This window comes from Selaginella moellendorffii, unplaced genomic scaffold, assembly GCF_000143415.4.
Source record: "Selaginella moellendorffii unplaced genomic scaffold, v1.0 SELMOscaffold_0, whole genome shotgun sequence".
NCBI classification, from domain to species: Eukaryota; Viridiplantae; Streptophyta; class Lycopodiopsida; order Selaginellales; family Selaginellaceae; genus Selaginella; species Selaginella moellendorffii.
The window spans coordinates 1,124,802-1,142,407 of NW_003314261.1; the positions used below are offsets into that span (position 1 = coordinate 1,124,802).

Here is a 17,606-nt window from a genome sequence, read left to right on the forward strand (position 1 = left end):
GACATCTATAATTTATACCTAGAAGCAGGGTGGGCACAAGGGGGGTGGTATTTTTAACCATACTCATACTCCTCCTCTCTCTCTCTCTCGCTCTGTCTCGCGCGCGCGCTCTCTCGCTCTCTCTCTCTCTCTCTCTCTCTCTGAGTCACTGTCTGTCACTCACTCTCTCTCTCTCACTCTCTCTCTCTCTCTCTCACACACACACACACACACACACACACACACGCACACATCTATATATATATATATATATATATATATGTATGATATATATCTATCTCTCATTATCTGAGTCTCGGCGTCAGACACTGACACACAAAATATCACTATATTTTTTTTTTTTTTTTTTTTCTATGTATATCCCTCTCTGTCTGTCTCTTTATATATATATATATATATATATATATATATATATATATATATATATATATATATATATATATATATATATATATATATATATATATATATATATATATATATATATATATATATATATATATATATATATATATATATATATATATAAAATGAATTCCATTATAAAATCTCTAATAGTTCACCTAATAATTAATATGGGACATTTGTTGTAAATGTCCAGTGCACTGTCAGGTAAATTATAAAAATTATTTAAGTAACATTTGTAATGTTTTAATGTGAATCAAGCTATTGCTGAAAGCTAAGAATATTTGTAGAATTTTTGAAAACTTCATTTAAATAAAAAATATTTGTGAAAGGGTTGGATGTGGAAGTGTTCATGCGTAATTTATATTGACACCCAATGGCAGTTAAACTATAATATTGTTGATTCTAATCTAGCATTTACATTGCATTTGGAAAGTGCCACTCAAGTAGTAAAAAGAAAATAATGTATAAAAAATTTAGAAATGTCAAAAAATATTAAATGTTTCTTTTAAAAAAGTATTATAAATATTTATGCTATTAGTAATACACTCAAATCAACCTTTTAAAACACAACAAAACTATAATAAATCTTTACTTTAGCCATTTTTCTAAGAATTGGGTGTGACAATCCGTCCATTTCCAAGGCCAACAAGAAAAAGCCCTTGTAGCTAATTTACCAGTAATCTCCACAAGAACACGTACCATCTTTCGCAAAGTGGTGAAACCTCCGATTGTCTCGCACGATAATCTCCCGCTGCATGATCTTGGCCCACATCTTGGAGATGGTGTGACAATCCCCACAAACTCTCAAGTTCTTGATCACCCGCAGGGCCGATCCCGGCGGCGTCGCGATGTGCCCATACGCCATAGCCAATCTCTCGCTGTGATAGTACAGTAGCTTGGGCTTCTGGTCCTCAGGAACGTCATGGAGAACGTATCTCGTGTCGGGGATGTAGTTCTCCTCTTTCTTGCAAATCTCCGTGATCCTGTCCACCTCGGCGTAGATCTCCTTCGTGTGGATGTGCGACCGATCGCGCGCCATGAAGCTGTGCACCACATTGTTGATCGTGATCATGCTCTTCCCGGGCTCCTTCTTGATCCCGCGCTTCCTCATGAGCTCTCGCACTTTCCTGGCCTCCTCCCACCGAGCGGCAGTCCTGTTCGCGCCGGTTCCCAGCGGATCCAGCTGAGGATTCATCTTCATCATGATCTCCGCCGAGCGCTGGATCCTCTGCGCGTCGCCGTGCAGCTGCGCGCTCGCGAACAGCACGCTCCATACGTGCTCGTCCGGCTGCATCGGCATGGCCTTGATCAGATCCTCCGCGTCTTTGAGATGCCCGGCCCGCCCGACCGCGTCCACCAAGCACCCAAAGTGCTCCTTGCCGGGAACGACCCCATAGTCGCTCCTCATGTCCATGAAGAACCGGCACGCCTCGGCGTCCCGGCGGCCATTCGCGCAGCTGAAGATCAAGTTGGCGAAGCAGTTCCCGTCCAGGATCATCCCTTCGTGCTGCATCCTCCGCGCCAGCCGGAGCGATTCGTCAGTCTTGCCTTGCGAGCCGTAGACCCCGATGAGCGAGGACCAGGTGAGCGCGTCTACGTTCCGGATCTCCATGGCGTCAAAAACCGCCCGGGCCTCCTCCAGTCCTCCACACTTGGCGTACATCGTCGCCACCGCGTTCTGGACGACGGGATCGTCCTGGAGGCCGAGCTCGATGGCGGTGTAGTGAGCCGCGCGGCCCTCGTCACTGTCCACCAGGTTTGAGCACGCTCCAAGCACGATGGCGAGCACGGTGTTGGTCACTGGCAAGTTGCTCTGCTGGAGAGCGTGGTAGAGCTCGATCGCCTCCTTGGGCTTCTTCTCGTTCACGTACCCGGCCATCATCGCCGTGTAGGCCGGGATGCCCTTCTCGGGTATCTTGTCAAACGCGTCCCGGGCATCCGAGACGCTGGAGAAGCGGCAAAACATGGTCACCAGCGCCGCCCCGACGATGCTGAGATCCAGGCCTTGCTGCTCCTTGACTTTCTCGGCCAGCCGCTTGCCATCCTCGATGTGCCGCACTCGCTCGAAGATTGTGAGGAAGGTCCGCTCGTTTGGCCAGACCCCGATGCTGCGCATCCGATCCACGATCTGGGCGATGTTGTTGCAAGTCCCCAGGCGGCAGTAGACAATGAGCAGCGCGTTCCAGCTCTCCACATTGGGCTGCTGGATCCTCTCAAACGCCTTGCAAGCGTCGGCCAGGCTGCCGAACTTAGCGTACAAGGCCACCACCGCGTTCCTCACCGCCAGATCCAGCTCTGGAGAGGCGCCGCCCTCGCGCCTCATCCTGTCGATCGCATCCATTGCCACGAAGTACTCACCGTGCTGCTCGTCCAGCGCCCGAGCCAGGAGGCCCACATCGTTTGGGGAATTGAGATAGCCCTCGAGCTGCCTGCCGAGATTCTCCTCCTCGCCGCCGCCCTCTTGCGGGAAAATCCGCGGCTGGTGCTGCCCGTTGAGGAGATTGATCGAGCCCGGGGTCTTGACAGGAGGGATGAGGACCGCGCTGGCGCTGTTGACGATCTTGAGCGCCGGGCACGCCACTGTGCTGTTGCTGCGCCTGCGAATCGCTGTGGAGCGCTTGCGCAGTACCCGGAGTCCCGCGGCGCTGGAGCTCTTGGCGCCGAGAATGCCCTTCGAGAGATCCACATTCATGAGAGAAGCCATTCTCCAGGCGCTCGACATTTTAGGGCCCCAAGTTATAAACCCTAAACCCTATCCTCGCTTTTTTGCGGGAGATATTTGTCTGGCCCAAAAGGAATGGCCAGTTTCCGTACCCTAATTCCCTAAAGGACCAAAAGTGTGTACTTGCATTTTAGGTCTAGGTTGAATGGGCAAGGATTCGAAGGCCAAGGAGAGCGCCAAGGGCAAATCCAAGCAAAGTGGAGGTGGATCGGCAGCTGAGGCGCCGTCCAAGGGCAAATCGAAAGGCGGCGGTGGCAGCGGCAAGGATGAGCTCGGGACGTGCACGTATGTCAAAGGTAAGAATTTTACCTCTAATTTTATGCATCCTCTAGGAGGTTTTAGTGTCTAGATTTCGCTCATTGATCTTTGTAGCCATTCACGAGTATAAGTCCAGTGTGTAAAGGACCCGCATTGCTGGTTTTCTCAGTAATCACCACTTCATACGCGGAAAATTTATCTTTTTTCTTGGTTTTTCGACATTGTGTTTACTCTACATTCTTTTCTTCGATGATGATCTTTGACTAATTTCAGCTTTTGCCTTCCCCGATTGTGCAAAACTCTTTTCTTCGATTATGATCCTTGACTAAACTTTAGCTTTTGCCTTCTCCGATTGTGCAAAACTCTTTTCTTCGATGATGATCCTTGACTAAACTTTAGCTTTTGCCTTCTCCCATTGTGCAAAACTCTTTTCTTCGATGATGATCCTTGACTAAACTTTAGCTTTTGCCTTCTCCCATTGTGCAAAACTCTTTTCTTCGATGATGATCCTTGACTAAACTTTAGCTTTTGCCTTCTCCGATTGTGCGATTGCTTGTAGCTGTTTTGTTTACTAATGGCTTTTTACTGCTCAATCCCTTGCAGCCAGGCATGTTCTCTGCGAGAAACAGGGACGGATCAACGACGCCTACAAGAAGCTCCAGGACGGATGGATAAACAACGGCGACAAAGTCCCACCGGCGGAGTTCGCAAAAGTAAGCCGTGTTTCGCGACCTCGCTCATTCCTCGCTGTGACGTCTGATGTTTGAGTGTCAATGCTTTGCCTCCAGGTCGCTGCCGAGTTCTCTGAGTGCCCGTCTGGAAAGAAAGGCGGGGATTTGGGATGGTTTCCTCGCGGGAAAATGGCCGGCCCCTTTCAGGAAGTCGCGTTTTCTACGCCCGTCGGATCAACCAGTGCTCCTTTCAAATCAACGTGAGATTTTCTCCTTCTAGATCTTTCTTGACACTAAAGTTCGCACTTTTGTTTTTTCTTTTCTCTTTGTTTTCTCAGGCATGGCTACCACTTTATACTAGTAGAAGGTCGAAAGAATTGAGTGTAATGTTGATATCACCCCTGTTACAAAGCTTTAGCTGATGTAAAGGTTTTACTAAGGTTTTTGGTGTGTAGGCCCGAGAAAATACTTCTGGTGGATGGAATATTGCAAGCTCCGGGGTCTTATCATTCATTACATTGTGCTGATGAAAGCTTGCCATTTACACAGTGAACATAGCTTATTAGAGAAAGCAAAAGAAGAAGAAATCGTTGGCCTGTCCAATTGTCAAAGTTGGAGGGAGGAGATGTTCTTTCACTTTCGGGTCTTTTTTGGTAGAGATGTGGTTACGAGAAACTAAAATCTACGAAAGTGATGCTCGTATTTGTCGTTGACAAGATGAGCAAAGCACTCTTTGGGTGTGTGATGTGTGTGTGTCTTGTACAGGATTACTTAAAGACGTGTGCATAGCGAGAGAGGTCCCAGTACTATCTCATCCTCCTCTCCCTTTCTCTCTTTCCTTGGCCTTCGCATATATTGGGGATCCATGGCCTAGGATCACTCAATTGGAGTGAATTCCTCCTCCTTGATCAATCCATTCCAAGCCGAGAGTTTGCAGAGTTTTCCTTCTCGAATTCACGATGAAGCCGGCGTTGATCGTTCTGCTCCTGGCGATGCTCGTGTTTGCTCCTCTGGTTTGGTCGGCGGAGTTGAATTCCACGCTCACAGCCTCGCTGAGAAAGAGAAGGCACAAGAAAGTTGGAAATGGACTTGGAGGAACGCCTCCCATGGGGTACGTATACAAAACCATAGTTGCTAAGAATCTTTCTCGCATCTACGTGATCATCTCTTTCTCTTTCGGGAAAACATCAAAGGTGGAATAGCTGGAACCATTTCGGTTGTGGAATCAACGAAGGTCTCATCCAGAAAACTGGTAAACAAAGAGAAAATCGTCCAAAGAAGGGAAAAATTCTCATTCTTCTAATGACTTTGCATATAGCCGATGCCATAGTCTCCAGTGGATTGGCGAAACTTGGCTACGTTCACATCAATCTGGACGATTGCTGGGCCGAGTCAACACGAGATGGACAGGTTGAAGAAAAAGATGATAGTCATTCCATTAGTGCTAACTAATCACGTGTTTAATTTAACAGGGTAATTTGCGCGGGAAGAGCTCCACTTTTCCATCGGGCATCAAGGCGCTGGCCGACTATGTCCACGCCAAGGGACTCAAGCTGGGAATATACTCAGATGCCGGGTCGGTGCTTGTAGCTTTGTTTGCTGATGCGTCGCCATCGCGCTAGGGTTCTAACGTCTCTTTCGTCGTCGCCGCGTTTGATTGCCGCAGCTACCAGACGTGTAGCAAGCAACAGCCGGGATCGCTGGGCCGGGAGGCCCAGGACGCGTCCACATTTGCGAGCTGGGTAAGCGCCTCGATTTTTACTGGGATTTCTTGGATTAGGAGGGTTCTTGCGAGAAATTCTGGGATTATGATCGATATTCTTTCGATCGGGGCTATGGCAGGTCTTGGATCGATCGCTCGCTGCTTGGATCGATCGGGGTTTCAAGCATTTGGAGGGTCTTCTTGCTTCTGGAGATTATAGGAGTCTAGGAGTAGATTAATAGATTCTTTGATTCTAACCGGGCTTCTTTCTTTTTTTTCTTCTTCTATAGGGTGTTGATTATCTCAAATACGACAATTGTGAGAACGATGGAACTAGTCCTAAAGCTCGGTAAGGAGCACTCTCCAGATTTAATCAATGTCGGGCGACTCATTTGTTTTCTTTTTTCTTCTTGTTGGTGCGCTTGTTAGGTACCCAGTCATGCGAGACGCACTGGCCAAATCCGGTCGGAGTATTTTTTATTCACTCTGTGAGTGGTAAATTCATCAATCTTTCTGTCTTCCACCACTTGTCCTTTTTTTTTATTTCTTTAGTCGAGAAGACTTATCAGCTTCTTACTTTGACTATGGTTTTCCAGGGGTCAGGAAAATCCTGCGACCTGGGCTGCCGATGTTGGGAACAGTTGGCGGACAACAGGGGATATAAGTGACGACTGGAGCACGTAAAAGAAATCTTGATACATTTATCGAACAGTAAGGCTGACGTTTGTCTGTAGGATGATGTCTCGGGCGGACGAAAACAATCAGTGGGCAAGTTATGCTGGACCGGGGCACTGGAATGGTAACTTTTCGTCTTCCCAGAGTTTTCACGCAATTTACTTGTGTTATAATCGCAAAATCAGATCCTGATATGCTTGAGGTTGGAAACGGCGGAATGAGCGTGGACGAATACCGGACACACTTCAGCTTGTGGGCTATAATGAAGGTATGGCTTTCAGTCGCTTTCATTCACGCTGAAAATATTGACAGTATACCATCCCATACCATGTCCCAACAGGCACCTCTACTGATCGGCTGTGACGTAACAAGTATTGGAAGCGATTACCTTTCCATACTCTCGAACTGGGAAGTCATCAATGTAAACCAAGGTATTTGGTATTTCCGTATTGTTTGTCTTACCTGCCGTTCGTTGCGAGTCACTTTACCAATTTGATCGCTTTGATCGCTTTCCAGACTCGTTGGGTGTACAGGGCAAGAAAGTTAGCTCGTCGTCGTCTCTAGATGTAAGTAACTTTACAGCAATTTCTCGCTTTTCTCTTGTGTTTTGTCTTTGTCGCTGACGCATCTAGATCTAATCTACACAGGTCTGGGCCGGGCCTCTCTCGGGCGGTCGGGTCGTGATCTTAATGGTGAACAGGAGCTTCATGACATGGAGTATCACAGCCAACTGGGACGAGATTGGCTTGAAGTCGGGAACGAAAGCCACTGGAAGAGATCTATGGCAGGTAAGAGCTTCCAATCAATTCAGAGGCTTTGTTTGAAGTGTTTGCTTGTTTGCAGCACAAGGACTTGCCAGTTGTGTACACCGGAAGCATTCAAGCGTCCGTTCCTTCGCACGGCTGCAAGATGTTTATACTGACGCCAACGTCGTGAGAAAAGGCATTGATACGAGCAAAGCCAGGTATGATCGATCAAACACAGTCACGGACGCTACAAAAAAAGAAGAAAAAACAGATTTTTTTAAGAAATGGGAGATAAAATCTCCTGAGAGAGAAGTTTCGAATGGAAGAACAGCGAATAAAACCTCCTTCCAAAAGACGAATAAAGAAGAGTTGCTTTTGATCTTTATGCTGGCAGTAAAAGGTAAATAGCTACCATGTGGTAACTTTTTCCTCCTTTTTAAATGTGTTCCTGGCTTCTCATTCGTGGCTAGGAGAGAGAGGGGTGGAGAGGATGAAGAAGAAGGATTCGCCGCTTCTCTCCTTCTCCATTTCCCTCTCGATCTTGTTCTTCGTCTTCTCCTCCAATGCACCCTGGGCATTGTCCTCCAATGGCGATGATCTTGCGGGGACGAATCTCACGCGCGGAGGCGTGATCCGGGCCAGAATCCACAGGAATCCCTTCCGACATGCCAAGGCGACGGATGGACTGGGGCGGAGCCCGCCGATGGGGTAAGATGGATCGATCAAGATCGATGTTTTCCCGATATTTCGTCCAATTTCTCGCGAAATATCGAATCGCCGAGCGATCTAATCACGCGCATTGAGGTCTGATGTTCGCCGCGCAGATGGAACAGCTGGAATCACTTCGCATGTGGCATCAATGAGCAGCTCATCAGACAAACGGGTGAGGAATATCCTGTTCTTGCCTGGACATGGAGAGAATATGCCCCCTCCCTGTTCTCGATGGAACTTATTATAAGTGCTTTTCTCTCGTACAGCTGATGCGATGGTTTCAAGTGGATTGAGCAGGCTTGGCTACAGATACATCAATCTGGACGACTGCTGGGCTGATTCGTCTAGAGACTGGCAGGTAGATCTCAATTCTGCTCAGATCAATCCTTCTCATCTCAGTGTCTCGCAAGATCCCCGTGATTTGTCTTGTTTCCAGCATTTCATATTGCTAAAGGCGATTGACCGTGATCTTGAAATCTTTTTCTCCCGCAGGGGAACCTGAGAGCGAAGAGCTCGGCATTCCCATCCGGAATTAAGGCGCTGGCGGATTACGTCCATAGCAGAGGGCTGAAGCTTGGAATTTACTCGGACGCCGGGTTAGTACACTTCTTTTCTTTCAATCGTGGAGAATGTAAGTTTGGTCCATTCCATGCAGCTACCAGACATGTAGCAAGCAGCAGCCTGGATCGTTGGGACGAGAGTACCAAGATGCCGCCACATTTGCGAGCTGGGTGAGTCGAGTAGAAATTCTTCTTTGCCTTTGTTTGATCGAACTTTTTTTTTTCCAGGGCGTTGATTACTTGAAGTATGACAATTGCGGAAACAATGGTGTGAGTCCCAGAACCAGGTAAAGTTCAAATTTCCGTTTCGGTTGCCTCTAATTCGTTTGTTTGTCCCGATCGACAGATACCATGTCATGCACGATGCATTGGTCAAGACAGGCCGTCCTATCTTCTACTCGCTGTGCGAGTGGTAAGTTGCTATAACTCCAGGGGATATGTCGCTCACATTCGTGTGATTGGTTGCAGGGGCCAGGATAATCCCGCGACTTGGGCTTCCAACGTTGGAAATAGCTGGAGGACTACGGGCGACATTGCGGATAACTGGAACTCGTACTAGCCCATTGTGTGAGTTTTAATGCTCAAGGCTCTTAGATGAGTGTTGTCTGTGCAGGATGGTCTCGCGAGCGGATCTGAACAACCAGTGGGCATCGTATGCGGGACCGGGACACTGGAACGGTATCAATCAGTTTCATACGAGTTCACCGGATTTCGTTGCGTAACGCTGGCAACTTTGGTGTTTTTTTTCTTTCATCCTCCAGATCCGGACATGCTAGAGGTTGGAAACGGTGGAATGTCGGTGGAAGAATATCGTACACATTTCAGCTTGTGGGCCATTATGAAGGTACCAAGAAGAAAAGAAAAGGCAAACGCTCTAAGGAACTTTGTTTGGTTTTTCTCCAGGCGCCTCTTCTTATCGGCTGTGACATTCGAAGCATACGTAAAGATTACCTCGGCATCCTTTCAAACTGGGAAGTCGTTGGTGTCAATCAAGGTCTGTCTCAGTTTCTTTTGCGACCACCGTTCATTTGCTCACTCAAAGAACTTTCTTTCCAGATTCTCTAGGAATTCAAGGCAGAAAAGTGAGAACCCAGGGCTCCACCGAGGTATAGTTTAGATTATAAAGTCTTGGAAGGAGTCTCTCAAAATATTTTCTCTAAACAGGTTTGGGCCGGGCCCCTTTCCGGTGGTCGTGTCGCTGTCCTGATGGTGAACAGAGGTTATATGGGATGGAGCATAAACGCAAACTGGCAAGACATTGGCATCAAACAAAACCTTCGTGTCACCGCGAGAGATTTATGGCAGGTATTCTCAAAATCTTTGACGATTTGATCCACTGAAAGCTACGCCTTGTGTGTTTCTCAAATTCTCTTTCCTTTCGTGAATCCGCAGCATCAAAACTTACGATACACATATACCAACGGCATTCGAGCGTACGTTCCATCTCACGGCTGCCGGATGTTCGTGCTCAAGCCAGGCGGTTAAAAACGTTTTTGTTTTTTTCTACACTCTGGTTTTTACTCGTCTTAAATGGTGAAAATGGCGGTCGTCTCTTTTGTCTCGCCCAGTTGCTGGCTAGAGAGGTACTGGCTTTCATGTCAAAATAAATTTGACTGGGCTCTCGTATTCTCGGGAAGAAGGAACATGGAGGCGACGGTCCAGATCCACTGGCGCCAAAACTGGTGGCATTTAATTCCAGGGGCTTTCCGCAAGAACCCTAAAAAAGGCTTTATTTATCTGAGAAAAGGATTCTTCTTCTTGGAGTTGGACACGCGATGGGCAAGCTGCCGGATTTCCTCCAGTCCGTGAGGCTCAAGTACGTCAAGCTCGGGTATGCGTATCTACTGTCTCGCGCCGCAGTGCTCGCGATCACGGTCCCCCTCCTGGTCGCGGCGGCCAGCGAAATCTCGCGGCTTTGGATCGAGGACATCATCTGGATGCTGTGGGAGCACTTCCGCTACAATCTCCTCAGCCTCTCGCTCTCCTCGGCGGCGCTGGCGTTTGTGGCAACGATCTACGCGACGACGCGGCCGGCGCCAGTGCTCTTGATGGATTTCGCGTGCTACCGCCCCGACGACGATCGCAGGTGCTCCAGGGAGCGATTCATGAGGCACTCCCGGCATTCGGGGGCTTTCAACGAGGAGTCGCTCAGCTTCCAGGCCAAGATTCTGGAGAAGTGCGGGATTGGGGAGGAATCCTACGTGCCGCGCTCCCTCACCAGCGATCCCTTCAACAAGTCCATGGAGGAGGCTCGGTTCGAGACGGAGAGCGTCATGTTTGGCGCGCTGGACGAGCTCTTCTCGCGATCCGGCGTCCGGCCAAAGGACATTGGCATCCTCATCGTCAACTGTAGCCTCTTCAATCCCACGCCATCGCTTTCGGCCATGATCGTCAATCATTACAAGATGCGTGGCAACATCCAGAGCTACAACCTGGGTGGCATGGGCTGTAGCGCCGGGGTCATCTCCATCGATCTGGCCAAGGATTTGCTCCAGGTCCACCGCAGCACGTACGCGATCGTGGTGAGCACCGAGAACATCACGCACAACTGGTTCCTGGGCAACGACCGCTCGATGCTCGTCACGAACTGCCTCTTCCGGATGGGCGGCGCCGCCATCCTCCTCTCCAACAAGCGATCCGCCCGCCGCGCCGCGAGGTACGAGCTCGTCCACACGGTGAGAACCCACAAGGGAGCCGACGATCGCTGCTTCCAGTGCGTGTTTCAGCAGGAGGACGAGAATGGGATGGTGGGAGTGTCGCTGTCGAGAGATGTCATGGCCGTGGCCGGCGAGGCGCTCAAGACCAACATCACGACGCTGGGGCCGCTGGTTCTGCCGCTGCCCGAGCAGATTATGTTCTTCTTCACGCTGGTGGCGAGGAGGTTTCTCAAGATCCAAGTCCGGCCTTACATCCCCGACTTCAAGAAGGCGTTTGAGCACTTCTGCATCCACGCCGGGGGTAGGGGCGTGCTGGACGACTTGCAGAAGAACCTGGGGCTCACCGACTGGCATATGGAGCCGTCACGGATGACGCTCTATCGTTGGGGTAACACTTCGTCGAGCTCGCTGTGGTACGAGCTGGCCTACTGCGAGGCCATGGGGCGGATCAAAAGGGGCGACCGGGTCTGGCAGATCGCGTTTGGGTCGGGGTTTAAGTGCAACAGCGCGGTGTGGAGGGCTCGGGTGACGGTGGATGGCCACAAGGTTAGGAACGCATGGTCTGAGTTTGATGTTCTTCCTTGAGGAGGTTGTTTTTGGAAGTTATTTATAGATTAGAAAAATTATATATCTATAAATAATTTTGCTTTCAAAAAGTTATGTGAAAAAAGGCCATAATATGAAACTTAATTTGTTTGTATCAAAGTGCTTTAATCATTGGATATTATTTATTTACCCCAATTTAACAGCTATCAAAATCCTACTACACTAATATTAATATATGACATTGTAGCCATATGCTAATATTAATATATAGTATCATAATTGTACATTTAGTGAATAAAAGTTTATTAAATATATGCAATAAATACCAATCTTGAGAACTAATAAGTTTTAATTCAAATTTGTATATAAGCTATGATTTTTAGGCTAATTGATACACATTTCTATATTCTCTTTCCCTCTTAAGACATCTTAAGGAATGTTTAGGAGTTTGTTCTAAGGTAAAACCACTGCCCAAAATGCCCATGGTAGCTTGATGATGCTCTCTTGCTTCCCTTTGTACTCAAAGTCACTCATTCACATGATCTAAAGCATTTCACCAAGAAACTCTTCATCAAAGCACCCTTTCTTCTTCTTCTTTTCTTCCTTATATATGATGATCAACTGTTTTTTCCCTTTGTGGACTTCCCAATTGTCATGACTCTAATACTGATGTGGCCCATGGTGGCTTGATGACACTCTTCTGCTTCCCTTTGTACTCGAAGTCGCTCATTCACATGATCTAAGGTGCTTCACCGAGAAACTCTTCATCAAGGCATCTTTTATTCTTCTTCTTTTCTTCCTTACATACGATGATCGACTGTTTTTTCCCTTTGTGGACTTCCCCTCCCCAATCGTCATGACTCTAATACTGATGTGGCCCATGGTGGCTTGATGACACTCTTTTGCTTCCCTTTGTACTCAAAGTCGCTCATTCACATGATCTAGGGCGCTTTGCCGAGAAACTCTTCATCAAGGCATCCTTTATTCTTCTTTCTTTTCTTCCTTACATGCGATGATCGACTGTTTTTTCCCTTTGTGGACTTCCAATGCTAATACCGACGTGGCAGCAAATGGAATATTCCCTCAGTTCTACATCCACCTATTGGGCTCCGTCCCGGAGCACACAGCTACGGCAGCTTCATCTCGCTCATGGTACTAGCTCCATTAACACGAGTTGGTAACAAGTTCACACTAAGATCTTCAAGCTGGACTGAGCCATTGGTAAAAACTTCAACGATGCGATATGGGCCAAGCCAGCGAATACGGAGTTTCCCAGGCTTTTTCCAGTGCTTGCTATCATATAGCAGAACCTGATCACCAGCAGAAAAATTCTTAACACGCAAATGACGATCATACCAGACTTTGTGGCGCTTCTGAAGTGCTTCGCGAGCTTGGAAGGCGAGAAGTCGACACTCATCGAGTTGGAGAAGTGTGTCCAGTCGAGCTTGAAGAGTGTTGTCCCAGTCGAAGTTGTGCTCGACAGCCATACGGAGAGATGGAATCTCAAACTCGAGTGGTAGGATGACTTCTTGTCCATAAACAAGCTGGAAAGGTGAAGCTTTGGTGGTGACCTTGTAAGCAACGCGGTATGCCCAGAGAGCATCCAACAAGCGTTGATCCCAATCTGTGCGAGAAGCACTGGCAAGCTTCGTGATAATGTCGCACAGTATGTTATTGGTGCGCTCCACCTGTCCGTTAGCACGAGGGTGATAGGGAGTGGACTTACGATGAGCGATGCCATACTTCTCCACGAAGGTCGCGATCAAGTGAGTACCTCTATCGCTCACCAGCTCCAAAGGGCAGCCAAATCTCGTGATGATGTTCTTGTAAAGAAAAGTCGCAACCTTGGCAGCTGTGTCTTCCGTGAGAGCTTCTGCCTCGGCCCACTTCGTGACATAGTCCGTGCACACAAGAATCTAGCGGCAACGGGAAGGATGGCTGGCTGGCTTGATCGGTCCCACAATCGATGCCCCACTTCTCAAAAGGAAGCACCGGAAGCAGAGGATTAAGCGGCATCAGATCGCGGCGAGTTGGGCGACCAGCACGCTGGCAGGGATCGCAGGTCCGAACGTAGGCAGCAACATCCTTGTGAAGCGTTGGCCACCGATAGCCAGCTTGAAGAACCAAACGAATTGTTGCCTCAGCTGAAAAGTGGCCGCCATAAGGTGAATCATGGCATGAAGTGATAACAGTGGCCACCTCGTGAGGAAGGATACAACGGCGTAGAACGTCGTCACGGCCGAGGATGTAGAGCTGGCCATGCAGGAGAGAGTATGGACGAGCCTGGATAATAAGTCGCTTGCATTCGGTGACAGTAAAGTCAGCAGGGAACTCGCCGGTAGCCAGATAATCTGCAATGCCTTGATACCATTCGGGAACAGCCTCGACCGCAAAGAGATCCGTGGTGTCGCAAGAAAACAGAGCTGCATCAGCTGGGTCATCTTCAAGGTCCTAGGAGGAGGGAGGGCCTGGCAATCGTGAAAGGTGATCGGCCATGGCATGAGCGCGGCCGGGCTTCAGGATCACGTCAAAGTCGAATTCCTGGAGGATGATGAGCCAGCGAGAGATGCGACCTGTGCGGCAAGGCTTGTTGACTAGGTACTTGAGTGCTTGGTGATCCACGAAAAATTTGAAGTGTGTGCCCAACAGGTAGTGGCGATACTTCTGAATAGCAAAGGTCATGCCCAAGCCTACCCGTTCAGTGGCGGAGTAGTTGCGCTCGGCAGAGGAGAGTTGGCGGCTTGCGTAGAAAATAGGGTGATCGATGCCCTCTCGCGGCTGGCAAAGAGCAGCGCCGACAGCAAAGGCAGAAGCATGGAGTGGAAAATAACTGTCCAGTCAGGAACGGCTAAAATCGGAGCAGTGATCAGAGCTCCCCGGAGAAGCTCAAATGCGTCCTGACACGCTGGTGTCCACTCGTAAGGCATGCCGGCCTTCAAGAGTTTCGTCAGAGGTAAAGCTTTAGTCACGAAGTTGTAGATAAAGTGGCGATGGTAGCCGACGTGGCCCAAGAAAGCTTGGAGATCTTTTTTAACGTGCGGTGGTTCCAGGTTCTTCACGATAGCCACCTTAGCTGGATCCACAGCTAATCCGTCCCGGGAGACCACTCGACCGAGAAGAATGCCACGGGGAACGCCAAATGTACACTTGGAGGGATTTAGAGAAATGCCATAGAAACGGCAACGTTCCAAACATTTTTCGAGTTTTATGCAATGAGATATAGTGTCGCTATAAACGCTGAAATCATCAAGGAAAACTTCCAGAAAATCTCCAAGAGCCGTTGAAAGGCTGCTTGCATGACTCGTTGAAAAGTCACAGGACTATTCGTGAGTCCGAATGGCATCACCCCACAGAGTGATAAACGAGGTGATATGTTGATCATCAGGATGGATAAGAACCTGGTGATAGCCACTAAAGCCATCAAGGAACGAATAAGTCGTGCATCCAGCCACGTTGTCGAGCACCACATCCGTGAAGGGAAGGGGAAACCCGTCCTTGCGTGTCACAGCATTAAGCTTGCAGTAGTCGACACATACACGCAGCTTCCCATTCTTTTTTGGAATGACAACGATGGGAGAGAGCCAATCTGTTGCGTTGACAGGGTAGATGAAACCCGCAGCAAGCATCTTATCCAGGTCCTCACGAACAGCTTGAGTGTAGTTTGGATTCATGCGGTACATTCTCTGTTGTCGTGGCTTAGCATCTGGCTGGAGTTCGATGTGGTGTTGCCCAAGCTCAAGATTGATGCCACGTAAATCCGCATAAGACCATGCAAAGATGTCCTTGTATGCATGGAAAAGCTTCTGGTACTGCTGGAGTTCCAAAGGAGATAAGTTAGCACCAACTTGGAGTTCACGAGGTTCACTGGAGGTACCAATGTTGACGGAAGTCAGAACAAGGACAAGCATGCAAGCGAGAGCTAAAGTATGCCTTAGGTTGGTCGACCATGCCCAACCTACCCACTATCTCTACTATACATTTAGAACCCTTTAAAACTAACCCCCCCTCCCCCTCCTTGAAGAATAAGCGTCCCTTAGTACCAGGAGTTGGTCTCTCGAATAAACTCGAAACTTACTAAATATGGAATATTCTTAAATTGCGAATTAAAAAACAAACACCATTGTGTTTAAAACAATGTTCACATTTCATAGATATGTCAAACGAGCAAATCTAGACACTTTTTATACAAAACATTTAAGACCAGAATGAGACTAACACAAAGGGCACGATAGCAAGGGTGTTTAGCAAACATGGTAAATTATCATTTAACGATATTGAGGGATTAATTTCAATATGCGAGGGTTTTTATCAAGCCAATGCAAAATAGAGCAAAAAAAAACTAACAAACCAGGCCAAGTATGCTCAACTAAATAAACACTTAGGAACTCCTTCCTTATACTCATCCGGCCAAGTACAAATGCTAAGCCCAATTTACTAACACTTGAACAAAAGGAATTGATAAAGGGTGTAGCAATACTGACCTCATGCCGTCATGGTAGTAAGGAAAGAATATCCGAAAGGACTAGCCGATAGATAACTTTCAATACCCACAGTCACATTCGCAATAGTATCAAATGGTGTTTAACACAATTTTGGCATACTGGTGGCCTAACACAAGAAAGAGGGTATCCCACCAACTAAAACAGTATGGAATTGGGGCACAAAAGCCAAATGCAAAACAAGGAGTAACACAACCCAACAAAAACTAAACTGATATCTCAGATGGTCAGACATGCATTCCAACCATTATCTCTATTATATGTTTAGATGTTTAGAACCCCCTATATCTCCCCCCCCCCCCTAACACACTTTAGGCTTTCACCCTAGCCACCTTTAATACCAAGAGTTAGTCTTTAGGACAAGTGTGAAAATTTATTAGGGTGAAAGCCACCTTTAATACCAAGAGTTAGTCTTTAGGACAAGTGTGAAAATTTATTAAATATAGAATGGCATTAGATTGTGAATTTGGGAGTAAGAATAACATAATATGGTTCAAAACACTCTCTACATTCCATTCTTGAACAAATCTAAACATTTACCATAAATAGCACTTGGATTTGAAATGGAACCAACACATAGAACATGTTTGGCAGATAAAGTAAACTACCATATAATGATATTGAGGGACTAGACTCAATATCATGGGAGTTCTTGCCAAGCCAGTGCAAGACAAAGCAAAAGAAAACAAAAATTTATGAGAGCATACAATGGCTATCCAAATAACATAAAAATATCTTTGGAGTGTTAATGAAGATTATAAATGTAGGAATGATACAATTTGGTGGTAAAGTCCTATCGTAATAAATATAAGAATTCAATTCTCATTTAAACCAACCTAGGTTGGCAAGTATATATAGGTTTTCCTTATAAAACTAAAAAGGTAGGTCCACATACATTTCTTTTATAAGAAAAATAACTAATTTAATTTTTTTTTATTTTTAGGAAGAATATGGATTAAAATATATAGTAACTTAGCTTCTTGTACAACGCAACAAGGTTTGACATTGCCAATGCTTATGTCTTTAAATATTTGTAAGTTTCTGAATTTATTGGCAATATCATAGATGCATTACACACACACACACACACACAGATATATATATATATATATATATATATATATATATATATATATATATATATATATATATGTATATATGTGTGTGTGAGAGTGTGTGTGTGAAAAACCTAGTTCACACATATCTCTATTTTCTCACATGTCTCGAGAGATATATTTGCCATGCGGGGACACTTGAGTATACACCCACTGCAGAGCCTCTACATGTTGGTGTTCCTCCACAAGATATTGTGTTGACACCACATAGAGCGACGCATACAAATACATATGCACAGAGATATGCATATGTACGCGCGTGTGCGTATTTTCGCGTGAGTGTGTCTGCGCGTGTGCTCGCACCTGCGTGTGTTCTCAAACCTGTTAGTGAGCAAA

At 47.0% G+C, this 17,606-nt stretch overlaps 5 protein-coding genes across 5 annotated transcripts; 4 read left to right on the forward strand and 1 right to left on the reverse strand.

The window, feature by feature from the left end:
* Positions 1-1,078: 1,078 nt before the first annotated feature.
* On the reverse strand, positions 1,079-3,130 carry LOC9633530 (pentatricopeptide repeat-containing protein At3g26782, mitochondrial). The gene has a single exon (XM_002960752.2). It carries the CDS (start codon positions 3,128-3,130, stop codon positions 1,079-1,081), a length of 2,052 nt encoding a protein of 683 aa, XP_002960798.2.
* Positions 3,131-3,239: 109 nt separating this feature from the next.
* On the forward strand, positions 3,240-4,511 carry LOC9663111 (peptidyl-prolyl cis-trans isomerase NIMA-interacting 4). Its single transcript, XM_002960086.2, has 4 exons — positions 3,240-3,426; positions 3,992-4,101; positions 4,177-4,319; positions 4,398-4,511. The coding sequence occupies exons 1-4, from the start codon at positions 3,276-3,278 to the stop codon at positions 4,438-4,440; spliced, it is 447 nt and encodes a 148-aa protein (XP_002960132.1). The 5' UTR covers positions 3,240-3,275; the 3' UTR covers positions 4,441-4,511.
* Positions 4,512-4,832: 321 nt separating this feature from the next.
* Positions 4,833-7,567, forward strand: LOC112344140 (alpha-galactosidase-like). The gene is made up of 14 exons (XM_024668308.1): positions 4,833-5,170; positions 5,253-5,311; positions 5,378-5,469; positions 5,532-5,635; positions 5,726-5,801; positions 6,052-6,110; positions 6,191-6,256; positions 6,358-6,441; positions 6,496-6,560; positions 6,622-6,704; positions 6,777-6,867; positions 6,953-7,002; positions 7,084-7,224; positions 7,280-7,567. The coding sequence occupies exons 1-14, from the start codon at positions 5,019-5,021 to the stop codon at positions 7,370-7,372; spliced, it is 1,215 nt and encodes a 404-aa protein (XP_024524076.1). The 5' UTR covers positions 4,833-5,018; the 3' UTR covers positions 7,373-7,567.
* Positions 7,568-7,631: 64 nt separating this feature from the next.
* Positions 7,632-10,020, forward strand: LOC9633531 (alpha-galactosidase). Its single transcript, XM_024668300.1, has 14 exons — positions 7,632-7,890; positions 8,007-8,065; positions 8,160-8,251; positions 8,386-8,489; positions 8,549-8,624; positions 8,682-8,740; positions 8,800-8,865; positions 8,922-9,005; positions 9,067-9,131; positions 9,215-9,297; positions 9,357-9,447; positions 9,510-9,559; positions 9,618-9,758; positions 9,846-10,020. Exons 1-14 carry the CDS (start codon positions 7,673-7,675, stop codon positions 9,936-9,938), a joined length of 1,281 nt encoding a protein of 426 aa, XP_024524068.1. The 5' UTR covers positions 7,632-7,672; the 3' UTR covers positions 9,939-10,020.
* Positions 10,021-10,124: 104 nt separating this feature from the next.
* On the forward strand, positions 10,125-11,766 carry LOC9663112 (3-ketoacyl-CoA synthase 11). Its single transcript, XM_002960088.2, has one exon. The coding sequence runs from the start codon at positions 10,229-10,231 to the stop codon at positions 11,693-11,695; it is 1,467 nt and encodes a 488-aa protein (XP_002960134.1). The 5' UTR covers positions 10,125-10,228; the 3' UTR covers positions 11,696-11,766.
* The last annotated feature ends 5,840 nt before the right edge of the window (positions 11,767-17,606 follow it).

What these genes read in the sequence shown, in the direction of transcription:
- LOC9633530 (XM_002960752.2), bottom strand. Translation starts at nt 3,130, where the DNA reads ATGTCGAGCGCCTGGAGAATGGCTTCTCTCATGAATGTGGATCTCTCG.
- LOC9663111 (XM_002960086.2), top strand. Translation starts at nt 3,276, where the DNA reads ATGGGCAAGGATTCGAAGGCCAAGGAGAGCGCCAAGGGCAAATCCAAG. An exon ending in GACGTGCACGTATGTCAAAG is followed by an intron (nt 3,427 to 3,991) that starts GTAAGAATTTTA and finishes AATCCCTTGCAG; the next exon opens with CCAGGCATGTTCTCTGCGAG. An exon ending in AGTGCTCCTTTCAAATCAAC is followed by an intron (nt 4,320 to 4,397) that starts GTGAGATTTTCT and finishes TTGTTTTCTCAG; the next exon opens with GCATGGCTACCACTTTATAC.
- LOC112344140 (XM_024668308.1), top strand. Translation starts at nt 5,019, where the DNA reads ATGAAGCCGGCGTTGATCGTTCTGCTCCTGGCGATGCTCGTGTTTGCT. An exon ending in TTTTATTCACTCTGTGAGTG is followed by an intron (nt 6,257 to 6,357) that starts GTAAATTCATCA and finishes ATGGTTTTCCAG; the next exon opens with GGGTCAGGAAAATCCTGCGA. An exon ending in AGTCATCAATGTAAACCAAG is followed by an intron (nt 6,868 to 6,952) that starts GTATTTGGTATT and finishes ATCGCTTTCCAG; the next exon opens with ACTCGTTGGGTGTACAGGGC.
- LOC9633531 (XM_024668300.1), top strand. Translation starts at nt 7,673, where the DNA reads ATGAAGAAGAAGGATTCGCCGCTTCTCTCCTTCTCCATTTCCCTCTCG. An exon ending in GGAATTTACTCGGACGCCGG is followed by an intron (nt 8,490 to 8,548) that starts GTTAGTACACTT and finishes CATTCCATGCAG; the next exon opens with CTACCAGACATGTAGCAAGC. An exon ending in AGTCGTTGGTGTCAATCAAG is followed by an intron (nt 9,448 to 9,509) that starts GTCTGTCTCAGT and finishes CTTTCTTTCCAG; the next exon opens with ATTCTCTAGGAATTCAAGGC.
- LOC9663112 (XM_002960088.2), top strand. Translation starts at nt 10,229, where the DNA reads ATGGGCAAGCTGCCGGATTTCCTCCAGTCCGTGAGGCTCAAGTACGTC.